This window comes from Mandrillus leucophaeus, unplaced genomic scaffold, assembly GCF_000951045.1.
Source record: "Mandrillus leucophaeus isolate KB7577 unplaced genomic scaffold, Mleu.le_1.0 Scaffold235, whole genome shotgun sequence".
Classification (NCBI taxonomy): domain Eukaryota; kingdom Metazoa; phylum Chordata; class Mammalia; order Primates; family Cercopithecidae; genus Mandrillus; species Mandrillus leucophaeus.
Genome location: NW_012102421.1, coordinates 3,687,261 through 3,710,245, shown reverse-complemented (window position 1 = coordinate 3,710,245; position 22,985 = coordinate 3,687,261). Strand labels below are relative to the sequence as shown.

At 35.3% G+C, this 22,985-nt stretch overlaps 1 protein-coding gene across 1 annotated transcript in view; it reads right to left on the bottom strand.

Annotated features, from left to right (window-relative positions):
• COL24A1 (collagen, type XXIV, alpha 1) overlaps positions 1-22,985 on the bottom strand; it is a 438,816-nt gene that overhangs the window by 47,485 nt on the left and 368,346 nt on the right. Inside the window, exons 51-56 of the mRNA XM_011982146.1 lie at positions 11,428-11,535; positions 9,346-9,453; positions 9,200-9,253; positions 8,580-8,642; positions 6,510-6,563; positions 917-952 (exon numbers count right to left, since the gene is read on the bottom strand). Of these exons, the coding sequence (XP_011837536.1) occupies positions 917-952; positions 6,510-6,563; positions 8,580-8,642; positions 9,200-9,253; positions 9,346-9,453; positions 11,428-11,535 (423 nt within the window). The remainder of the gene's footprint in view (positions 1-916; positions 953-6,509; positions 6,564-8,579; positions 8,643-9,199; positions 9,254-9,345; positions 9,454-11,427; positions 11,536-22,985) is intronic.

Here is a 22,985-nt window from a genome sequence, read left to right as displayed (position 1 = left end):
CTCTTTTCTTCTTTATTAGTCTTGCTAGTGGTCTATCAATTTTGTTGATCTTTTCAAAATACCAGCTCCTGGATTCATTGATTTCTTGAAAGGTTTTTTGTGTCTCTATTTCTTTCAGTTCTGCTCTGATCTTAGTTATTTCTTGCCTTCTGTTAGTTTTTGAATTTGTTTGCTCTTGCTTCTCTAATTGTTTTAATTGTGATGTTAGGGTGTCGATTTTAGATCTTTCCTGCTTTCTCTTGTGGGCATTTAGTGCTATATTTCCCTCTACACACTGCTTTAAATGTGTCCCAGAGATTCTGGTACATTGTGTCTTTGTTCTCATTGGTTTCAAAGATCTTTATTTCTGCCTTCATTCTGTTATTTACCCAGTAGTCAGTCAGGAACAGGTTGTTCAGTTTCCATGTAGTTGTGCAGTTTTGAGTGAGATTCTTAAGCCTGAGTTCTAATTTGATTGCAGTGTGGTCTGAGAGACAGTTTGTTGGGTATGATTTCTGTTCTTTCACATTTGCTGAGGAGTGCTTTACTTCCAATTATGTGGTCAATTTTAGAGTAAGTGAGATGTGGTGCTAAGAAGAATACATATTCTGTTGATTTGGGGTGGAGAGTTCTGCAGATGTCTATTAGGTCCTCTTGGTCCAGAGCTGAGTTTAAGTCCTGGATATCCTTGTTAATTTTCTGTCTCATTGATCTGTCTAATATTGACAGCGGGGTGTTAAAGTCTCCCATTATTTTTGTGTGAGTCTAAGTCTCTTTTACCACATAATTTAAATCTACTTCCTGACAACTGCAATTTTATTTTTATTCTACAAGTATCAGAGATATAATAATGAATAACTGTAAAAGGGTCCTTGCTTTCATGGAGCTTAAAGTCTAGTGTCAGGGTTACTAAAATCACAAATTTAGTTAAACTTACAGTTTCACCTCTAAAGCCCTTTTCACCTCTGGGTCCCTAAAAGAAAAAAATAAAATATGTTAGTTCAGTGTTATTGATAGTTATGTATTAAATGTAGCTGAGGTCATTATATGTAGAAACACGACAATTTATATTTTTTCTTTTTCTATGTAGTAAGACCTGTTTTGTTAAATTGTATAAGTTCTAGTTTTATTTTCCTAAATAAAGCAAAGCAAACAAAAAACCCCTAGTGATTTATCATGTTGTCTGCTTTGCTGTTCCTAGTTCTAACCTTAAGGTGAGACTGAGATAACTACTTATTCATTCAATTAAGTCAAAACAGCTTATCTGACAATCATATACAAAACAATTTAAAAAGGACATTCTAAATTCAGGTTTAATTCTTCTAATATTTGTTTTTCTTAACTTTTGAAAACCCTGTTTCTGGGATGGTTTCCCTTCTCTTTCTTGCAAATTTTGATACGTTGTATATGTTTCCATGCAGTTCAAAATAATTTCTAATTTTCTTGGAGACTTCCTCTTTGATCCATGAATTATTTAGAAGTGTGTGATTTAATTTTCAAGTGTTTGGAGGTTTTCCTATTATCTTTCTGTTATTGATTTCTAGTTTAATTCCATTGGCAAGAGAATATACCTTCTATGACCTCAGTTCTTTTACATTTAGTAAAATTTGTTTTATGCCCCATAACATCTTCTATGTTGGTGAATGTTCCATATACACTTGAAACAAATGTAGTTTGCTGTTGCTGGGTGGACCTACTGCTTTTAAAACGTGTTAATATTTTCCTGTTCATCCTTTTGAAAATTTTATATATATGTAAAAAATGAGATAATACTATTCATCTTTTTTGTAACCTGAATTTATACTTTCATAAATATAATATGAATGCTCTTCCATGTCAATCTACATTCTTTTAGATAATTAAAATACTTGTCTAGTATTTAACATACTATGATAATATTTTAAATTTGCTATTATTAGACTTTTTGCTAATTTTTGTCATTGTTAGCAGTGTTGTGAGAGATACCCTTATAGAATAAAATTTTTGTTAAAGACTGTCCTCCAGAAAGTTAGTTTGAAATTACATACACATCTGAAAAATGGAAGTGTATATTTCTTCTGATCTATGTCATGTTCTTTGTTAATTTCCAAGCTAAGAATACTATCTTCTCATTTATTCACCATTTATATGACTTCTGTGTTTCTCATCTTGTCTCAATTCATTTTAAACTAGGTATTAACTTAAAATAACTTACTTTTTATTTATTTATTTATTTATTTATTTATTTATTTATTTATTTTTGAGATGGAGTCTCACTCTGTCACTGGACTGGAGTGCAGTGGCATGATCTCGGCTCACTACAACCTCCACCTCCTGAGTTCAAGCGATTCTCCTGCCCCAGCCTCCTGAGTAGCTGGGACTACAGGAGCATGCCACTACACCCAGATAATTTTTGTATTTTCAGTAAAGATGGGGTTTCACCATGTTGGCCAGGATTATCTCAATCTCCTGACCTTGTGATCCACCTGCCTCAGCCTCCCAAAGCACTGAGATTACAGGAGTGAGCCACTGCGCCCGGACCCTGATTTTTAAGATATCTACACAGCACTTAAAAAATACATATACACCATTTTCCACTCCCTACTCAGTATTAAAAACCTGGTATGTATCTTTTCATACCTTTTTCTAATCAAATATTGACAAATACATTTATATATGTATGGGAAATATTGCTTGTGTTTTATAATATTGGGATCATATTATATACTCTTCTATGCATCTCACTTAACAATACATCATGAAATAACTGAGTCAGTCAAACTAGATATAATAAATTCTTTTAAATAACTGCATAATATTCCAGGAAATGGCTAACCTATAACTTATCCAATAATTCCTTTAGAAATGAGTATTCATATAATTTCAATTTTTTTCCCCAATAAAAGCAGTATTGTAAAAAAAAAAAAAAGTCTTTGCAAAATTTCATTAGTGTATTGGGTGTGTTTATACCTGTGGGATAAATTCCTCAAAGTAGAACTGTTTTGTTAAAGAATATGTCCCTATATTTAGCAAATCTTTCCATAAAGGGTGTAATTCACATTTTTACCAGTGATCAATGATAGTACTGTTTTCTCCTATATTCCCTTCTGAGAAGTTAAGTGTAATATCTTATTTTACTTTAATTTGCATATCTCTAATTTAAAGTTAGGTGAGTGTCTTTTTATTGTAAAACAATAGTTGAACTTTCGGATTTGTTCTTTTTTTCTCCACTGGCTACTTTTTTGATGGAATAGTTTTCATTTTTCTATTGAACTTTCTTTTTCAAACTATAAGAGTTCTTCGTATATATGTGTGTATGTCTATCTAGAAAGATAGATATACATCTATCTGTCTGTCTATCTATCTATCTATCTATCTATCTATCTATCTATCTATCTATCTATCATCTATCTCTATCTAGATACACACACATATCCATATCAATAGATAGGTAAATTTTTTTTTTCTTTTGCCTAGGCTGGAGTGCAGTGGCACGATCATGGCTCCCTGCAGCCTCAACTTCCTGGGATCAAGTGGTCCTCCCACCTCAGCCTCTCGAGTAGCTGGGACTATATGCATCTGCCACTACACCAGGCTCAGTTTTAGTTTTTTTGTAGAGATGGGATCTCGCTATATTGCCAAGGCTGGTCTAAACTCCTGTGCTCAAGCAATCTTCCAGCCTCAGCCTCCCAAAGTGCTGGTAATACAGCCATGAACTACTGTGCCCAATTGAACTCTTTGTATATTAACCTGTTATATGTTATATGCTTTGTAAATATTTTTCCCAATCGATATTACTTTTAAACTTTATTCATGGAATCTTTTTTCCATATAAAATTTAAAACATTTTCAAGTATTCAAATATACTTTCTGTTCTTTTATAGGTCTCCCCAATCCTTAAGCTACATGTTAGTTTTCTCGATTATTCTTCAATTTTTTTTTTTTTTTTTTTTTTTGAGATGGAGTTTCACGCTTATTGCCCAGGCTGGAGTGCAATGGCATGATCTTGGCTCACTGCAACATCTGTCTCCCAGTTTCAAGAGATTCTCCTGCCTCAGCCTCCCAGGTAGCTGGGATTACAGGCATGTACCACCACACCCAGCTAATTTTGTATTTTTAGTAGAGATGAAGTTTCACCATGTTGGCCAGGCTGGTCTTGAACTCCTGACCTCAGGCGATCTGCCCACCTCGGCCTCCCAAAGTGCTGGGATTACAAGCGTGAGACACTGTGCATGGCCTCTTCTAAGCTTTTTATTATTTTATTTTTTACATTAAAGTCTTTAACAGTTCATCTAGGATTAAAATAATTTTGGCAAATGGGATTCCAATTCTTCTTTCTTCTTTTTTTCTTTTTTAAAGAGATGGGGTCTCACTCTGTTTGGCCAGGCTTGAGTGCAGTGGGTGCAATCAGCTCACTGTAGCCTGGAACTCCTGGGCTCAAGCAATCCTCCCGTCTTAGCCTAAGTAGCTAGGGCTATAGGCATGTACCACCACACACAGCTAATTTATTTTTCTATGATGGGGGTCTCACTGTCTTGCCCAGGCTGTGTTCCAATTTCTTACAGCAGGAAGATACTCAAAGTAATTCCATCTCTCTTCCCTGTCACTGATGTAGGAGTAAGCATCTGGCTGAATGCTAAAGATATGAAAAAAATGTAATCGGAGACTTCTAAAAAAATTCTTATTTTTGCCATGATAGTACTTTATGCCACTTTTTTCCTTTGGATAATTATATCTGGATGTGGTTCTTGAGAAATTGTAGTCATCTTGCTATACGCCTAATTATGAAGCCAACATTCAGGATATCAGGGGAGAGACATAGAGATATAAGAAAGACATAAGAACCTGGTCTTGGATAAGATAATTGAGTCACCAAATTAACCAATTCTGAAGCCCTTCCTATAACGTGATACAAATTTTCTTATTGCTAAAAGTAGTTTGGTTCAGGGTTCCTATTATTTGCAGCCAATTCGTCCTCAATTATATGCCATTTTTGTTATAAGTAAATTCCTATATATACTTAAGATCAAATTCTGGACTTCAGTCTGTTACACCAATCTGTTTATTTCTTTGTACTACTATATAGTTTCATTTACAATGACTTTGTAGTATTGTTTTCTTATCAGAAAAGCAAGCCCGTCACCCCTCACCGGTATTTTTTTTCACAATGTTTTCTCCAATCTCAAATGTTTATTCTTTCATAATGAACTTTTCTTCTCAGAATGGAAAAAACTTAATATGGAAAAATCGGTGTACATGCTGAATACTATAAGGGTCTTTAAGAACTATCTATAAACAAAACACAGTAAGATATTTTAATTAAGTAATTTTAAAATTACATTTTCCTTAACCAATTAATACATCATAGCTTTGACAGAGGGGAACAATCATTCTGTAATCAGAACAGTATGTGTCCCTTAGCTTGCTGAAGAACCACTCACTGAAATATGAGAATTCTCCCACTTACAATCTTATATAGCTCTGAGTGGCAAATGTTGAAAGTCTAGAGAAATACTGAGTTACACATTTTACTTCTTTTGTTTACATATCCAGTAACTTTGGTGGTTTCTTCTCTAAATTTATCAAAGAGAATAGTGGTATTAAACATTGGAAGCATTCTATTTTTATATTTTTAAATTGTCTGTGTCTATAAATAACTTCCAAATAATTCAAAATATCAATTCCCTAGATAGAATGAATCTTTCCTCTCTAAGTCTCAGTTTGACCCTTTCTACTGTCCTCCTTGTTTGTTAATACTATTATCAGTGTTGGAAAACTTTCCCAACATCACTTGCCCAATCATTGTCTCATTTCTCTGTTTTATTTCATAGCCAAATTTCTTAAGGCACTGGCATGTAATATCTCAATTTCCTCTCCAGACACAGCTTGAATGGAGTGGAAAGAGCGCTGGTCTTGAAGTAAGAAACACTAGCTATGTAATTCACCAGGTCTATCACCTTGAATGACTAGATGAATCCATAAACCTCATCTGTTTCCTCATCTGTTAAATGAAAATAATATCTACTGCAAAAGTTTGTTGTAAGAATTTAAGGAACATTATTATTAAATATTTTCCTCTACTCCCTTCATCATTGTAACCTGTACTCTATCTTCTACTGCAACTTATTCTCTCAAAGATTACTGTTGACTACTCCTTTCTTGAAAGCTATTCTCTCGAACGATTCTTTCCTTCCTTTATAGTGGGTACTTCCAAAAACTCAAATCTTGGATGTCTGCACACCTTTTGCTATCTATGTTCTTTCCTTCAGAAGAATAATTTATTTTTATTGCTCAAGTGTTTATGACGCTCTCCCCTTCCTGACTCAGTTCTATTTTCTTTTCTTAACTCCAATTATAAATGCCTACCTACTTACTTACACTGTCTTCATTACACATATGGTCCCTAACTTCTCAGGAATCATCTTCCAGAAGAAAATGTATGTCTGTTTTTTCCAATTGCTTCTCAAATACCCTAATTCTTTGTAGATTATTCTAGAAACAGGATTAAAGAAAAAAAAGAGTACAAAAGACTTATATTATGATAAACTTACAGTTCTACCTGTTGGGCCTATTATACCTTCTCTGCCAATGGGACCAGTGTTGCCCTGTTGAAGTAAAAGAAAAACAGTCTCACTGTTAGTATAATTAAAAAAAAAAAACTCCAGAGAATCTTTTGTAAAAGAGCCATGTCTACATAATTATCAGTTTTAATATAAGATTTAATATAAAATCTTATAGCATTAGCATAAACTATAATAATCTTGGTTAACAGTATGTGACTCAATTTTGCATATTATTAAAGTCCCCTATCAGGAGAGTTACATCTGTATAATTTCTAAAAAACTGATGAATTAGCATTATGATTTTTATGTGGTGATAACTTCAATGATGCATTTTACACGTATGTCATTATATAACAAATAAAACTATATAAAAAAGAATAGAATGATGAACAAGGTTTTGAATAAATCTCTGTGCAGATGTTGAAAGAGCAGATGTTTGGGTAACATGAAGCGTGAAATAGAGAAAAAGTACAGTAAGGAACCAGAGGGAAGCATATGTGACCAACTAAACTTCAGTTCTTCATTTGTAAAACAGGAATAAGAACATCTACTTCATAGGGACATTGTGAGAATTAAATATGAAAAGTGCTTTTAAAACTTTAAGCTGTTATTTGATTATGAGGATAACCTTGAATAAGGTGAATTTCTGATCAATTCCTCCCAAAGTAGGAACAGAATCTATAATTTCTCAGTGAATACAAAATGCCCATTTTAGTTTTTTCCTACAAACTTCAGCTTCCTTGGTTCTTCAGAAATCATGAAAATAGCTAATACATTTATAGTTGAAGAAATATTCAGAAAGGTCTTTAAACAATTACTATGACAATACTCCTCTTTGCATTATGTTTTGATTGTTTTTATTGCGACGGAGTCTGTTGTTGCCCAGGCTGGAGTGCAGTGGTGTCAGCTCACTGCAACCTTCGCATCCTGGGTTCAAGTGATTCTCCTGCCTCAGCCTTCTGAGCAGCTGGGATTACAGGCATGTGCCACCACGCCCAGCTAAATTTTTTATATTTTTATTAGAGACGGGGTTTCACCATATTTATCAGACTGGTCTCGAACTCCTGACCTCAAGCAATCCACCCGCCTCGGCCTCCCAAAGTGCTGAGATTACAGGTGTGAGCCACCGCGTCTGGCCTTTTTTGCATTATTGAAAACAACTTATTGTAAGAGTTAGGAAAGCAGTGAAGGATTTTAAAAGTTTGACTTTCATTGAATAGTCATTTAAGATACCTTTCTCCTGCATCTGAACTGCTTCCCTTCTTCCTTTCTCTGCTCTTTCTACACTTGCCCCTGCAGCTGCTATGAGTCATAGAGATGCTACTACCACAGCCAAACCATTACTTGAAGTTTTTGATTTTTTTTCTCTTCAGTTTCTTTTTTTTTCAGTTTTATAGAACATCTCATCAATTAGAAAGTTTTGGTTAATAAAAACTAAAATAAAACAAAACAAAAAACTAAAAACAATAATCAGTAACCACTGGTGGCTTATTTGTCCTATTTATATTCTCTACAATTTGCAATTACAAGCACTCACTGCTAATTGGAGTTCCTCAGACCCTGTTTTTTGCAACTATTTAAGCGGTTTCTCATCAGTCTCTTGGGATACCTGCCCCTGAGCTGGGAAAACATAGCTATTGGGAAATATTTTCAGTCTGGTCTGAAGAGCTCTGGTCATACACAAGCTTCTTCCAGGTGGTGCATGGAGGTGGTCTCTGGTTGTATTAATGCTTATAACATGAAATTGCTGTATGTTTTTGTTCCTGGCGTGAGTTAATAAATACATTATCCAGTCTTCACAGTAATTCTGATGATTCTTTTTTTTTTTTTTTTTTTTTTAAAGTAATACTGGGAAGTACGGGTGGTCTATGAGGTATTTTGCTCAAACTAATATATGAACTGCAAAAGACTGAATTCTGCATGTGCCCTTATGAGTTTCTATCTTAAAAGTCATTTTATTAAGTTATTTACTTGTAGCACATTACATTTAGAGCTCTTAAGCCCTACAGTGAGCAAAGAACTACAGTTTCTGGGTAGGCAGAATGACTTGACACTTACTCTCTGTCCAATAGGACCTTTAGGACCTGATATCCCAACAATGCCAGCATCCCCTTCAGGACCCTAGACATACAATAAGAAACAAAAAGATAAAATTCGTAGCTCTATATGAACATTTTACAAAATTATATCAATCTATCAAGAATTGCTCTTTTAAAAATGGAATATAATACTGTTGCGCATGCTGAAGTATTCAGAAAGAAGTGTGCTGAGGCCTACAATTTACTTAGAAATACACCAACGAAGGGAGAGAGGGATACATAGATGGAAAAGCACGATAATGCCAGTAGGATAAAACGTTAATGGTAAAATTTAGGTAATGGGTATAGGCATTTACTATAAAAATTTCTCAACATTGCTGTATGTTTGAAAATTTTCATAATAAACTGCTTGGGAAAAGGGATGAAAGAAAACAAAAGCATATCATATACTAAAATTTCTGGGAAAATGTATAGTTACATAATTTTAAAAACAGACATATTCAAAACTCGAATATATAAATATGTACCTACTGAAATTTTACACATTTAAAAAAGCTCAAGTTAGAGACCGTATTGATATTTCAACAGCTCTTTTATTTCTAGATAGTTAGAAGACTAGAAGAAAGTATATAAACATACTTTAGGGCCTGGGAATCCTTGGAAACCTGTCAAACCTTGAACACCATATTCTCCCTGTAAAGTGAATTGACATGATAATAATTATTGTACAATGGTAGCCTGTTCTGTAGAATAAGTGCTTGGTGAATTTCTGAGGTGGTACATACAGGCTGCCCTTTCAGGCCAGGCTCTCCACATGGTCCTTGATCACCTTGTGCTCCTTGGTGACCTCTTGTACCTTGAATTCCAGGTTGACCAGGTAGCCCTTGTTCACCCTACGGATAGAACAAAGAAAAGTGATATTCACTTCGGAACATATAAACATATTGGCTTTTGAATGAAGCCCAAATACAGGCCCATCCTTAGGCATAATACAAGGCACTGGGGAAATCAAATTTTGCATGTTCATCTTGTTCAGCAATATTTTCCACACAAGTAGTATTTAATTATAATGAACCAGAAGTGCAGCAGTGGGAAACGGAAATTCCAGAGATTGTGGTGATGTGTGGAAAGAAGAGGGAAGGGGGAACCTATAAAACTAGGAGGATAGTAAGACTTGAGAGAGGATAGTGAGGGTGTGGTATGTGTGGGTATGCTTAGATGTGATGGAACTTATATTTTTGTTTATGTATTTATTTTATTTTTATTAGAGATGGGGTCTTGCTCTGTTGCCCAGGCTGTAGTGCAGTGGTGTGATCATGGCTTAGTGTAGCCTTAAATCCCCAGGCTGAAGCGATCCTCCCAACTCAGTCTCCTGAGTAACTGGGACTACAGGCACACATCATTGCACCTAGCTAATTTTTTATTTTTTGCAGAGACAGGATCTCACTGTGTAGCCCAGGCTGGTCTTGAACTACTAGCCTTAAGTGATCCTCCTGCACTGGCCCTCCAAAGTGGTAGAATTACAAGTGTGAGCCACTGTGCCTGGCCAGAACTTGTATTTTGAATTGATATCATTTTTCTGTGTTTTCCTTACCATCCAGAGATGATTCAGCTATCTAATACTAGAAAAAGAGTAGTCTCCTGAAGTGTAAACTCTGGTTTTAGCCATGATTATCTTTTTAATTCCATCAATAAAAAATTTCCATTATCTGTCTCCCTAGGTTCCTTTGATATGAACTGTCTTTATCCCCTAAAAGTCACTTTAAGTACACACTTAATCAACATTATTGAAGTTTTAAAAGTCAAGTCTTTTTCACTGATTTTTATTTTTGAAATGAGAGTTGAAATATCTTTCACACCATTTCTAAAAGTAAATTTAGGAATCAGGTGGACTTTAGAGATAGGTTAATGAAAAATGATGTTTGGTAGACTTTGGCCAAAGATTCTTTAAGATTAACAAATTATCTCTCACTGTCTTGAAACAAAGCTATACAACTTTGGGGCTTGACAAATATGGATCCTTCTTATTGCAAATTCAAGCCAAAAGGTAGGGATCTTTATTTCTTTTACTGGCTTTAGCATTTGCTTAGCTGCTTTGGATTTAGTACAAAGGAATATTCATGGTATAAACATTAACAGAAGACTAATATTGTAAACAGTAAGCAAGTGGGTCATGATTTTCAGTTTACCCACATGGGTCAGAAATCTGAAAATTCTTTAGAAGTGGAACTGTGAAAATCAGATTAAGAGATAATAATGGTAAAGGTGCCAATGTCTTAGTCTTAGGCATTTATGAAAGAGCTTTAGATGTTGGACTAATTTCTGTTGTCTGGGTCAATCCTGCATGAGATATTTCTAAAAGAGGTTTTGTCTGCAAAGTCTATTGACATGTGACAAACTCCACACAATAAATGCAATGTAAGACTTAGTTACTGTCACATTAACTCTAAGAAACAGTCTGTACAGTTATCAGATTAATTAATTGGTTGGTTAGGTTCAGAGTCAGAGGAATATGAATTGTATTTGAGAAAGTATTTATCTGGAAGTAAATAAGATTTCTCTGTTTTGGAGAAGAAGATAGATGACAGAGAAGGAAAAAGAACCAAAATGAGTCAAAGATGTAGCATTTTGTAAAGCATCACTAGTCCTGGGTCAAAGAGTTGTTATGCCAAATTACAGGTACTGTGGCTATCACGGGAGATGGATATGTCAAAGCCACATACTTTCTCTTTTCCTAATGTGCTTTTACTATTAGCCAAATTCTATTAAAAACTATTAATCTTACCATCCTGTGATCTAGCCAATGAACTCAGGGCCAGAAAGGATGGCCAATACTGCTCACCCATCGGAACAAAATATTAAAGTACCTTTGGGCCTTGAATTCCTGGGCTTCCTGGCAAGCCTGATGAACCCTTTACTCCTGGAGGACCTGGAGCCCCAGCAAGTCCTGTTCTTCCTGGGCTGCCTCTATTGCCCTAAATAACACAGATAAGAAATGAAAACTGGGAAAGCGTCTAAAAAATCAGTTTAGAGGCTCAATAAAATGTAGGAAGAGTTGTGTCCTGAAAGGCTGCTGTTAACATACTGCCTAGGAGTTATCCTGGGCTTCTTTCCTAAAAGATGAAATGTTTAAATACTATTTTAGGAACACTCACCACTCACTTGAAATTTCTATCATTCATGCAATGATCTTGGTTTTTTAAAATGAAAACACTGAAGCAATACAAAGTTCACCACTACCTTCTTACTTACATAGCTTAGGTATGAAGTATGTTTGTTGTGTTTTAACCTTTGCATTATACTGTGGTGTACATGACAACTCTAATAACTGATGAAAGTCTCCTTAAGAAGAAAATTCTATTCCTCAACCACACATGATTCCAGAAAATGTGCTAAAAATAGTTTAACTGGAAATAAAGTTAAGCAAGCAAACAGTATATCCTTAAAACCAAATCCTAAATCAGGTTGGCAAACTATACTTTGCAAACTAAATTCAATCCATCACCTGTTTTTGTAGATCTCATGAACTAAGAACAGTTTTTACATTTTTAAACATTGAAAAGAAGAATAATATTTAAAGACATGGAAAATTCTATGAAATTAAAATTTCAGTATATATAAAGTTTTACTGGACAGTCATGCTCATTCATTTACATACTATTTAGGGCTGCATTTGCACAACAATAGCAGAGCTGAGTAGTTATGACAGAGTTTTTTAAAATTTCATTTTAAGTTCCAGGGTACATGTGCAGGATGTGCAGGTTTGTTACGTAGGTAAACGTGTGCCATGGTGATTTGCTCCAGCTATCAACCCATTGCCTAGGTTTTAAGTCCAGCATGCATTAGCTATTTTTCCTAATGCTCTCCATCCTGCTCTGTCCCACCTCCACCAACAGGCCCCAGCGGATGTTGTTCCCCTCCCTGTGTCCATGTGTTCACATTGTTCAGCTCCCACTTATGAGAACATGAGAAGTTTGATTTTCTGTTTCTGCATTAGTTTGCTGAGGATAATGGCTTCCAGCTCCATCCATATCCCTGCAAAGGACATGATCTCATTCCTTTTTATGGCTACATAGTATTCCATGCTGTATATGTACCACACTTTCTTTACCCAGTCTATCATTGATGGGCATCTGGGTTGATTCCATGCCTTTGCTATTGTGAATAGTGCTGCAATGAACATACACGTGCATGTATCTTTATAACAGAATGATATATATTGCTTTGGGTATATACTCAGTAATGGGACTGCTGGGTAAAATGGTATTTCTGGTATTCCTGGACTTTGGTTCCTCACGGTCTTCAAGGAATCACCACACTATCTTCCACAATGGTTGGACTAATTTACATTCTCACCAACAGTGTAAAATGTTCCTATTTCTCTGCAGCCTCGCAAGTATCTGTTGTTTCCTGACTTTTTAATAATTGCCATTCTGACTGGTGTGAGATGGTATCTCATTGTGGTTTTGATTTGCATTTCTCTAATAATCAATGATGTTGAGCTATTTTTTGATATGTTTGTTGGCTGCATGAAGGTCTTTTTTATGAAGTGTCTGTTCATGTCCGCCCACTTTTTATTTTTTAATTTAATTTACTTTAATTTAATTTTATTTTTTTGGAGATGGATTCTCACTCAGTCGCCCAGGCTGGAGGGGAGGGGCGCGACCTCGGCTCACTGCAAGCTCCGCCTCCCGGGTTCACGCCATTCTCCTGCCTCAGCTTCCCAAGTAGCTGGGACTACAGGCGCCCGCCACTATGTCCAGCTAATACTTTTGTGTTTTTAGTAGAGACAGGGTTTCATGGTGTTAGCCAGGATGGTCTCAATCTCCTGACCTCATCATCCACCCGTCTCGGCCTCCCAAAGTGCTGGGATTATAGGCGTGAGCCACCATGCCCAGCCCTTTGCCCACTTTTTAATGCAGTTGTTTTTTACTTGTATATTTGCTTAAGCTACTTGTAGATTCTGGATATTAGATATTTGTCAGATGGATAGACTGCAAAACATTTTCTCCCCTTCTGTAGGTTATCTGTTCACTCTGATGATAGTTTCTTTTGCTGTGCAGAAGCTCTTTAGTTTAATTAGATCCCATTTGTCAATTTTTGCTTTTGTTGTAATTGCTTTTGATGTTTTCATCATGAAGTCATTGCCCAGCCTATGTCCTGAATGGTATTGCCTAGATTTTCTTCTAGGATTTTTAGTTTTGGGTTTTACATTTAAGTCTTTAATCCATCATGAGTTAATCTTTGTATAAGGTATAAGGAAAGGGTCCAGTTTCAATTTTCTGCATATGGCTAGCCAGTTCTCCCAGCACCATTTATTAAAGAGGGAATCCTTTCCACATTGCTTGTTTTTGTCAGGCTTGTCAAAGATCAGATGGTTGTAGGTGTGTGGTCTTATCTCTGAGTTCTCTATTCTGGTCCATTGGTCTATGTGCCTGTTTTTGTATCAGTACCATGCTGCTTTGGTTATTGTAGCTTTGTAATATAGTTTGAAGTCAGGCAGAGTGATGCTTCCAGATTTGTTCTTTTTGCTTCAGATTGTCTTAGCTATATGGGCTCTTTTTTTTGGCTACATATGAACTTTAAAAAATAGTTACTTCTAATTCTTTGAAGAATGTCAATGGTAGTTTTATGGGAATAGTATTGAATATATAAATTACTTTGGGCAGTATGGTCATTTTCACAATATTAATTCTTCCTATGCACGAGCATGGAATGTTTTTCCATTTGTGACCTCTCTGATTTCCTTGAGCAGTGTTTTGTAGTTCTCCTTGAAAGGGTCCTTTATTTCCCTTGTTAGCTATATTCCTAGGTATTTTATTCTCTTTGTAGCAATTGTGAATGGGAGTTCACCCATGATTTGGTTCTCTGCTTGTCTGCTGTTGGTGTGTGGGAATGCTTGTGGTTTCTGAACATTGATTTTGTATCCTGAGACTTTGCTGAAGTTGCTTATCAGCTTAAGAAGCTTTTGGGCTGAGAAGAAGGGGTCTTCTAGATATAGGATCATGTCATCTGCAAACAGAGACAATCTGATTTCCTCTCTTCCTATTTGAATACCCTTTCTCTTGCCTGTTTGCCCTGGACAGAACTTCCAATACTGTGTTGAATAGGAGGGATGAGAGGGGGTATCCTTGCCTTGTGCCAGTTTTCAAGGGGAATGCTTCCAGCTTTTGCCCATTCAGTATGATATGAGCTGTGGGTTTGTCATAAAAGGCTCTTATTATTTTGAGGTATGTTTTGTCAATACCTAGTTTATTGAGAATTTTTAATATGAGGGGATGTTGAATTTTATTGAAGGCCTTTTCTGCATCTATGAGATAATCATGTGGTTTTTGTCTTTAGTTCTGTTTAAGTGATGAATTACATTTATTGATTTGTGTGTGTTGAACCAGCCTTGCATCCCGGGGTGAAGCCAACTTGAGCATGGTGGATAAGCTTTTTGATGTACTGCTGGATGTGGTTTGCTAGTATTTTATTGAGGATTTTGCATTGATGTTCATCAGGAATATTGGCCTTAAGTTTTCTTTTTTGTTATGTCTCTGCCAGGTTTTGGTATCAGCATGATGCTGGCCTCATAAAATGAGTTAGGGAGGAGTCTCTCCTTTTCAATTGTTCGACATGGTTTCAGAAGAAATGGTACCAGCCCCTCTTTGTACCTCTTGTAGAATTCAGCTATGAATTCATCTAGTTCTGGGTTTATTTTTGGTTGGTAGGCTATTTATTACTGCCTCAATTTCAGAACTCATTATTGGTCTATTCAGGGATTCAACTCTTAACTGGTTCAGTCTTGGGAGGATGTATGTGTCAAGGAATGTGCCCATTTCTTCTTGATTGTCCTGTTTATTTGCATAGAGGTGTTTATAGCATTCTCTGATGGTTGTTTGCATTTTTGTGGGGTTAGTGGTGATATCTCCTTTATCATTTTTATTGTGTCTATTTGATTCTTCTATCTTTTCTTCTTTATTAGACTAGCTAACGATCTATTTCATTATTTTTTTTTCAAAACACTAACTCCTGGATTCATTGATTTTTTTGAAGGGATTTTGTGTCATGGTAGAGATCTTATATGGCACTTCCATTGCTTTGCACTGTTGCTTGGTGTACTACAAATTGCAGTGATGCAGTTATAATATGATAGTGTTTCAAGTGGAACATATATTACTGTGACACTTTATTTTACTTATTACCAGTGCATGCTATCATATCAAAACAAGAAGAGAAAAGTGGACTTCGAATATTGTGTTTTTTTAAGGCACCATGGAAAATGAATTATTTTCTTATCAAATTAGATGTCAAAGCCTTGCATTTACTATGTAATATTATTATAGCTATGCTTAAAAATTATAAAGTAGACATCAACATTATCAGACTAGGCACACAATATAATATTTCTACCTCACAGGAATGCAACAGTCAGAAAAATTAGAAAATGTAACATGGAGTATTTTTTCACAGCAGATCTCTTCACAACAAAATGAAAATGAGGCTGCAACTGAGGTAAGTTTCTGAGTGTTCACTTCATTCATTAGCCCAATAAGGAAAACCCCTTATTGATGACTTAATTAAATCTATAGCAAAAATACATTTATTTAAGATTGTTAGCTTTTTGGCAAGAATAGCTGCTTGAAATGTTGAGGACACTGGTGCAGCATCAACAATCAGTTAAAAAACAAGGTTCTTTCTTTTTTTCTTCTCTCCCCACCAGCATGGCCTGTTGGTTCTTGATGAGTCAATAGAAATTAGCAATACTGCTCAGTTGTTCATTCACGGAGTCAGTGCTGAGTCTGAAAAGGAGTGAATGCTGAGATGGAAGAATTGTATAAATAGTCTGTGGGGTGACTGCAAGTGAGAATATTTTCAAAAAAGTTAAAAAAACACTAAATCAGTACAATCTTCTGTGGATTCTGCTAGGATGCAATAAAACTGACAGCTATGGATCACAAAAAGAATTACTGGATAAATTTGGAAAGCTTATGGTGGGTAGATTTCTGAACTCAAATAGTTTCAATAGCATATCTTAGACCTAGATGCCATAAATTTCCATAATTCAAAATCCATGTGACTGTGCACTTGAGGAATTTCCACCTAACTTACAATTGAAAATGATTAATCTACAAGGAAATGACATGCAAAAAGGCAAAATCAGGAGAAGAACCTAATAGAATTCTGGATATTCTTTTCAAGCAATCAGTATATTCAATCAAAATCATATGCTCATGAATTGTGCATTTGGCAGCATCTCTCATTTTCAAAGATGAAATATGTGAAATATGCAAAGTCTCATTACAGGTCAACATTAACAGCATTAACAAATGCAGAAAATTTTGACAACAGGGAACTGTAATAAGCTCGCTTTACAGGAAAAGCAAGCTTTAAAAACAAAATTCTGATGAATAGCACCCTCCCCAGTAAAATAAAAACAGCTGAAAACCTAAAGAAACCCACAGAGAAAGCAGATTTTATGAGCTAAGTGTTATTCTATACAAAGCATGCCACTTTTCTCATTACTAGTCTTGCATTACAAAATTTTTACTTAATTATATTTAAATTATATGAATAAAAATTTTGTGAACAATTTCTCTCTTCTTACATAAGTTCGCAAGCAATACCCTTGAGTTCGCTTCCTGAAAATACTAAAATTTATTCATATTTATATGAATATTTACAGAAATATGTATTCATATTTACAGAAAAAGTTTGTTGACTTCTCTTCTAGGAATGACTGTTACTTTCTGAGTTTATTCTTAGGATATTAAATTTGGTTATTCAATAGTTTCTCCATGTATTCAACAAATATTTATTGAATATCATCTATGCATAAGGAAGGTACAATGGGAAACCCTTTAAAAATATAGATATAAATAAAATATTATTCTTGTTTTTAAGAAGCTTAAAATTAAATGAAAAAGATGAGACCAGGTGTGGTGGCTCATCCCTGTAACCCCAGCACTTTGGTAGAGGCTAAGGTGGGAGGATTACTTGAGCCCAGGAGTTTGAGACCAGTCTGGGTGACACAGTGGCACCCCATCTGTAAAAAAAAAAAAAAAGAAGAAAAGAAAAGAAAGAAAAATTACCAGGGCATGGTATTGTGAACATCTGTAGGCTCAGCTACTTGGGAAGCTGAGGTGAGAGAATCGCTTGAGCCCAGGAGTTCGAGGATGCAGTGAGCCATGATCATGCCACTGCACTCTAGCCTGGGCAACAGAGTGAGACCCTGTCTCAGAAATAAACAAATAAATAAATAAGAAAAAGAAAAACAAAACAATGCAATGTGATGGAATGTACTATATAAATAATTATAATGCCAGCAAAAGTTTTAAAAAAATTCCAGAGAAGAGAGATGTAATGTAAATACCTGAGAGGTTCTGAGGAGGGGAAGTTACCTTTAGTGGTAATCAGAAAAGAAATTAGTGAGAAGAAGCTGGATCATGATCATAATACAAAGATATTGCCCTTAAAGTTATAAATGTGGTGGGAGAGATGTTTTGGCTTAAGACAGACTACAGTCATTTCTGTGGAAGGCCTGGTTGAGAGAATGGTATTTAAAAAGTAAAGTCAATCTTGAATTTAGTGCCAAAGCATTTTTCCTTTTTTTTTCAAATAATATTTTCTTCAAATTATGTAATCACATATTTTATTATTTTCTTGCTTATAGTAAAAGATAATTAAGTACATTTTAAAAATTACCCTATCTAAGAAGATTTTCTTCATGGCCACAAAACTCACTAAAATAATGTATTTTGTGTCTACTAGGTTCATGCCCTATGCTGGGTGCTTACAGGGAAGTACATATAGGATATAGGTTCATGTTCCTCAGCTTGACCTTTAAGTCTTTTTTGTCCCAACTATCTCTCACCATTTATCTGCATTAATGGGGCTCAATATGTCAAAGGAACCATTACAAGGGCAAAATCCTCATAGAAGGAGAAAGGGAGGAAGAGGGAGGAGGAAGAGGGAGGAAGAGAGAGGGAAAGAGAAAGGGAGAAAGAGAGACAGAGAAAGAGAAGAGGAGGGAAGGAAAGAGGGGAGAGAGAGAGAGCGAGAGCAAGAGATCCATACTGTGGGTGATGTGGTTCTTCTAAGTTGCTTGTGCCTCATCCTAAGTGTATTATCTTATCCTGTTTCTTACCCTTGGCTTCTAAGTGTTTTTATATTTGTTTTAATTTTCCGTGAGCCTTTCTGTTCCATACCTATGGGATAGATTAGCTGGTAGTGTACTTTCCACATGAATGATGAGAACCCTGGAGTCATAAGATGGTGCCATTTTAGAGATCATCAATACAAATGATACTCATCTGAGACTTTGGGATATAAATTTTCAAAAATGTTCAGAGAAGACACAGGTGTATACCAATGACCAGGTCTCTAATGGGGATATGACTTTACAGGAAAGGCAAATATTAAAAACAAAATTCTGATGAATAGCACCCTCCCCAATAAAAACAAAAATAGTTAAAAGACCTAAAGAAACCTGAAGAGAGAGCAGATTTTAAAAAGTCATACATACAAGATGAGAGAAAGGGCATGTAAGCAGGGGAAAAAAATAAAGTAATAAATAAAGTAACTTCAGCGTTAAACCAGTTGAAAAGTTAAGTTATAGATGTAGATCACTGTGAGAATTTTTTTTAAAAAGCATTAGGTTGTCTTGTAAGTTTGTGAGCCTCTTATCCTCAGATATTTTATAGAGGTAATGGATATTGTAGGGAGATGCATCATTAGAACTGATTATCCTAGATGATTTTAAGATGCCTCAAAGTTGCCTAATTATAAAATAGGACCACTTTGCCTCACTTTACTTATAATTCTAGGCAATTTCAAAGTTCTTCATTTTCTAATATAAAAAATGTATCTTTTGAGTGATACATGACAAGGGACATTCAGATACTACTGAACACTCCTGAAGTCAAGAGGTATTTTTGATTGAGAATAATAAGGAACACAAAACTTGTCATTAGGGCTAACTGTAAACTAGCAACTTCATTTTACTTGCAGTGCTATCAGATATTTAACCCAGTAGAATGAATATATTCCAAGTCATTTACTACGCTTGTTGGTTTCTTAGAGAGAAATCGGAGGATGGTAGCAGAGTGTTCTGTTCAAAGTTCCAAACAATGTTTCTTACAAGTAAAGAACAAACATTTCTTATTATGAATACACAGATGGCTGATTAATTTTGTTTGCAAGAGAAACAGATGCTAACCCTAGGCATTCTTTCCAGTGTCTTTTAAATGATTTGTCTAAAACCATTCAACCTATGGTAAATCATTCTGGGTAAATTTTAAAAAGTAAATATAACCATAATTAGTAACTTTGGTCAGAGATGCCAAAAATCAATGAACAGTTTACATGTGTATTAAAAATTAATATAATTATAAGAGTACATGATGCCACATGACCAGAGACTTCCTTTATTCTCAGATAGGAGCCAGTCTCCCTACTGAAATAAGTTTTAAACCAGCAGGAAAGTGTTGTCAGTTTTGACAGGACTGAAACCCATGGCTTCCTAAGTCTTTGGACTCTAAAGAAACAAGTACTTGGATCAGTAATGACAACAACAACATCAACCACAACAACAAGAGTTGCCTTTTGTTGAGTGCATTCCATTTGTCAGAAATGAATAGCATTATGGTTTACATTATTTTGTTTGATCTGGTGTCAGTTAAGGAAAGAAGGCATTGCTTTTCACTTTGACTTCCCTCTGGGGAAAGGAAGAAATCGTTTTAGTGTAAGTCTGCCTTCATTTTAGAACGGAATGGAAAGATCTGGGGAGGAAAATGGGGCTATATGCACCATGTATAGGAAAAAGATACAGAGACAAATTTTGGAATGATGATGACTTATGTGTATATAATAGTGAAACACACCAAAGAAAGTGTCACTCTGTTATTTCCCCAGCTCCTTGGCTTATCCGTCTTATTCTCATTTGGATTGAAACAAATATATTAAAAATAAGCACTAAAAAATAAAATTTGTTAAATCCAGGCAATGATAAAAATCTACGTTTTAAAAATAACTAAAAATATTATATTTAAAATTATGCTAAGTGAAATTACAAATATTTCAAATATGAATTTTATTGATTTCTTGCAGTAGAATGATAAACTTAAAATGACACTGAACTTCATATTAGTTGATATTTTTGTTTAAAGTACTACCTTAACATTTTTCTAAAAATGTTGTTTCTTTTCTCTTCTGCCAGGCACCTTATGTGTATATAGTTTATATATAGTTTATATGTTTGTATAGTTATTAACTATGTGAGAAGATACTCAGAAAAATTAATTTAAAATTAATTTACTCTCTGTAGTACAAAAATAAGTATAATATCCTGGATTATTAGGCAATGTAAGTACTATTTTTTTTTTCTTAAGCCAGCAAACCCTGAAGTTATGTAAGTAATACTTTACTTCCTTTACTCTGAGCAACTCAAAACACTTCTGTTTAAGGAGAATTTCTCATTTTATTTGGTTTACTAAATATATCCCTCCTAGCAAAGGATTGGTGTTTAAAAATATGTGGGATGGTAATTATTAGGTGATTATATGCAAGGCTACATTTTATATAAATAATGTAGCATTCATAACATTTTCGTGCAGTGCCAATCATAAGTAATGTAGCCAGTTGCTAGAAATAAGATTTATGAATGAGCTGTATACTAAAGTTAGGAGGTACTTTTAGTTCTGAATCTCTAAACGTATTAAAGCTTATGGAACTGAGAGCACAGTTGAGGCAGGTCATAAGGTAGTGAAGATAGGTCTGTTTGACTCACATCTATTCCCAAGAGTATATAATCTCTTTGTCAACCTTAATGAATACAGGTATTTTGGCATTGTTTTACTTCACAGAAATTATTTACAACTGATGGTTTATCAGTCCTAAAAAATAGACAGTGCAAATGTCACTATGATATTTGACAAAATAAAGGTATTTTATGAAATCTCCTTTACCCAGGTCTCAACGTCCAATCACAGGACTAACAGGGACTGAAAGAAGATGTTTTCATCTATACTTTGACTCTTAGATATGTCTGGGTTCACATCATTATGGAGAAATAAATGTCTGTCCTTTTATTTAAAAAATAAAAAATAATCTACTCATACTATCTTATTTGATTCTCCCACAACCCTGTGAATACACCAGACTCCATGAGGGCAGTCTTTTGCCCATTATTCACTGCTATATTCCCTAACTCGTGGCTCTTAGTAGGCACTAAACAAATATTTTTTGAATGAATGCATGTCGGCTTAATCATTTATATTTTTTATTATGAAAAGATGATACCCAATAAACGTATGTAGTATACTATGCATTTTACATACAATATTTCATTTGATTCTTATAAAAACCATATGAAGTATAATACTATTGTACTGATTTTATAACTGCTGCTTAAGATGTCAAATAGCTATCGCATTTAGATTTTAAACCCAGGTCTCCAAGATCCTAACAACTATGCAAAGAACATTCAATTCCCATTCGGGCGCGGGGGCACACGCCTGTAATCCCAGTACTTCGGGAGGCTGAGGTGGGTGGATGATGAGGTCAGGAAATCAAGACCATCCTGGGTAACATAGTGAAACCCCGTCTCTACTAAAAATACAAAAAGAATTAGCCAGGCATGGTGGCAGGTGTCTGTAGTCCCAGTTACTAGGAAGGCTGAGGCAGGAGAATGGTGTGAACCAGGGAGGTGGAGGTGACAGTGAGCTGAGATTGCGCCACTGCACTCCAGCCTGGGCGACAGAGTGAGACTCTGTCAAAAAAAAAAAAAAAAAAAAAGGAAAAAGAACATTCAATTCCCAAATGTTTATTGATCTTCTCCTATGGGCCTGACATGGTGCTAGGTGATTCTACAGGACTCTTGGGACAGAAAGAAAGGAAGATAACATCCATGCTCTGATGGAGGCAGTGTACTGAGCATCCAAAAGCTCAGAGCAGACAAGCTCAACTCTGACTAGAAAAGTGATTGAAGGAGGGAATAGTTCAATTAAGTCCTAAAAGATCACCATAAAGTTAGAGGGAAAAATGGAAGAGCTTTCTAAGCAGTGGAAAGAAACTACACGAAGGCCAGAAAGTGAGGGAACTAACAGAATTTTGGGGACTAAGTAAATAGGCATACTTGATGAAGCATAGCTCTGAAACGAAGATGCCTGGTTTGAATTCTGACTGGATTACTTGTTGTCTATGTGAACCTGGGGAAGTTATTTAGTCTCTCTCGGTCTCAGCTTCCTTTTCTGTAAACTGGATATAACAGCTATCTCTACTTCATGGAGGTTTTGTGAGGGTTAAATCACTTAATACACATTAGCACCTAGAACAGTGCCTGGGATACAGTAAGCATTTAATAACTGTTAGCTGTGATTATGACTGAAATGCACAGCACACATCAGAAGCAAGGTAGAATAATGTCTGGAAATGTCAACAGAGG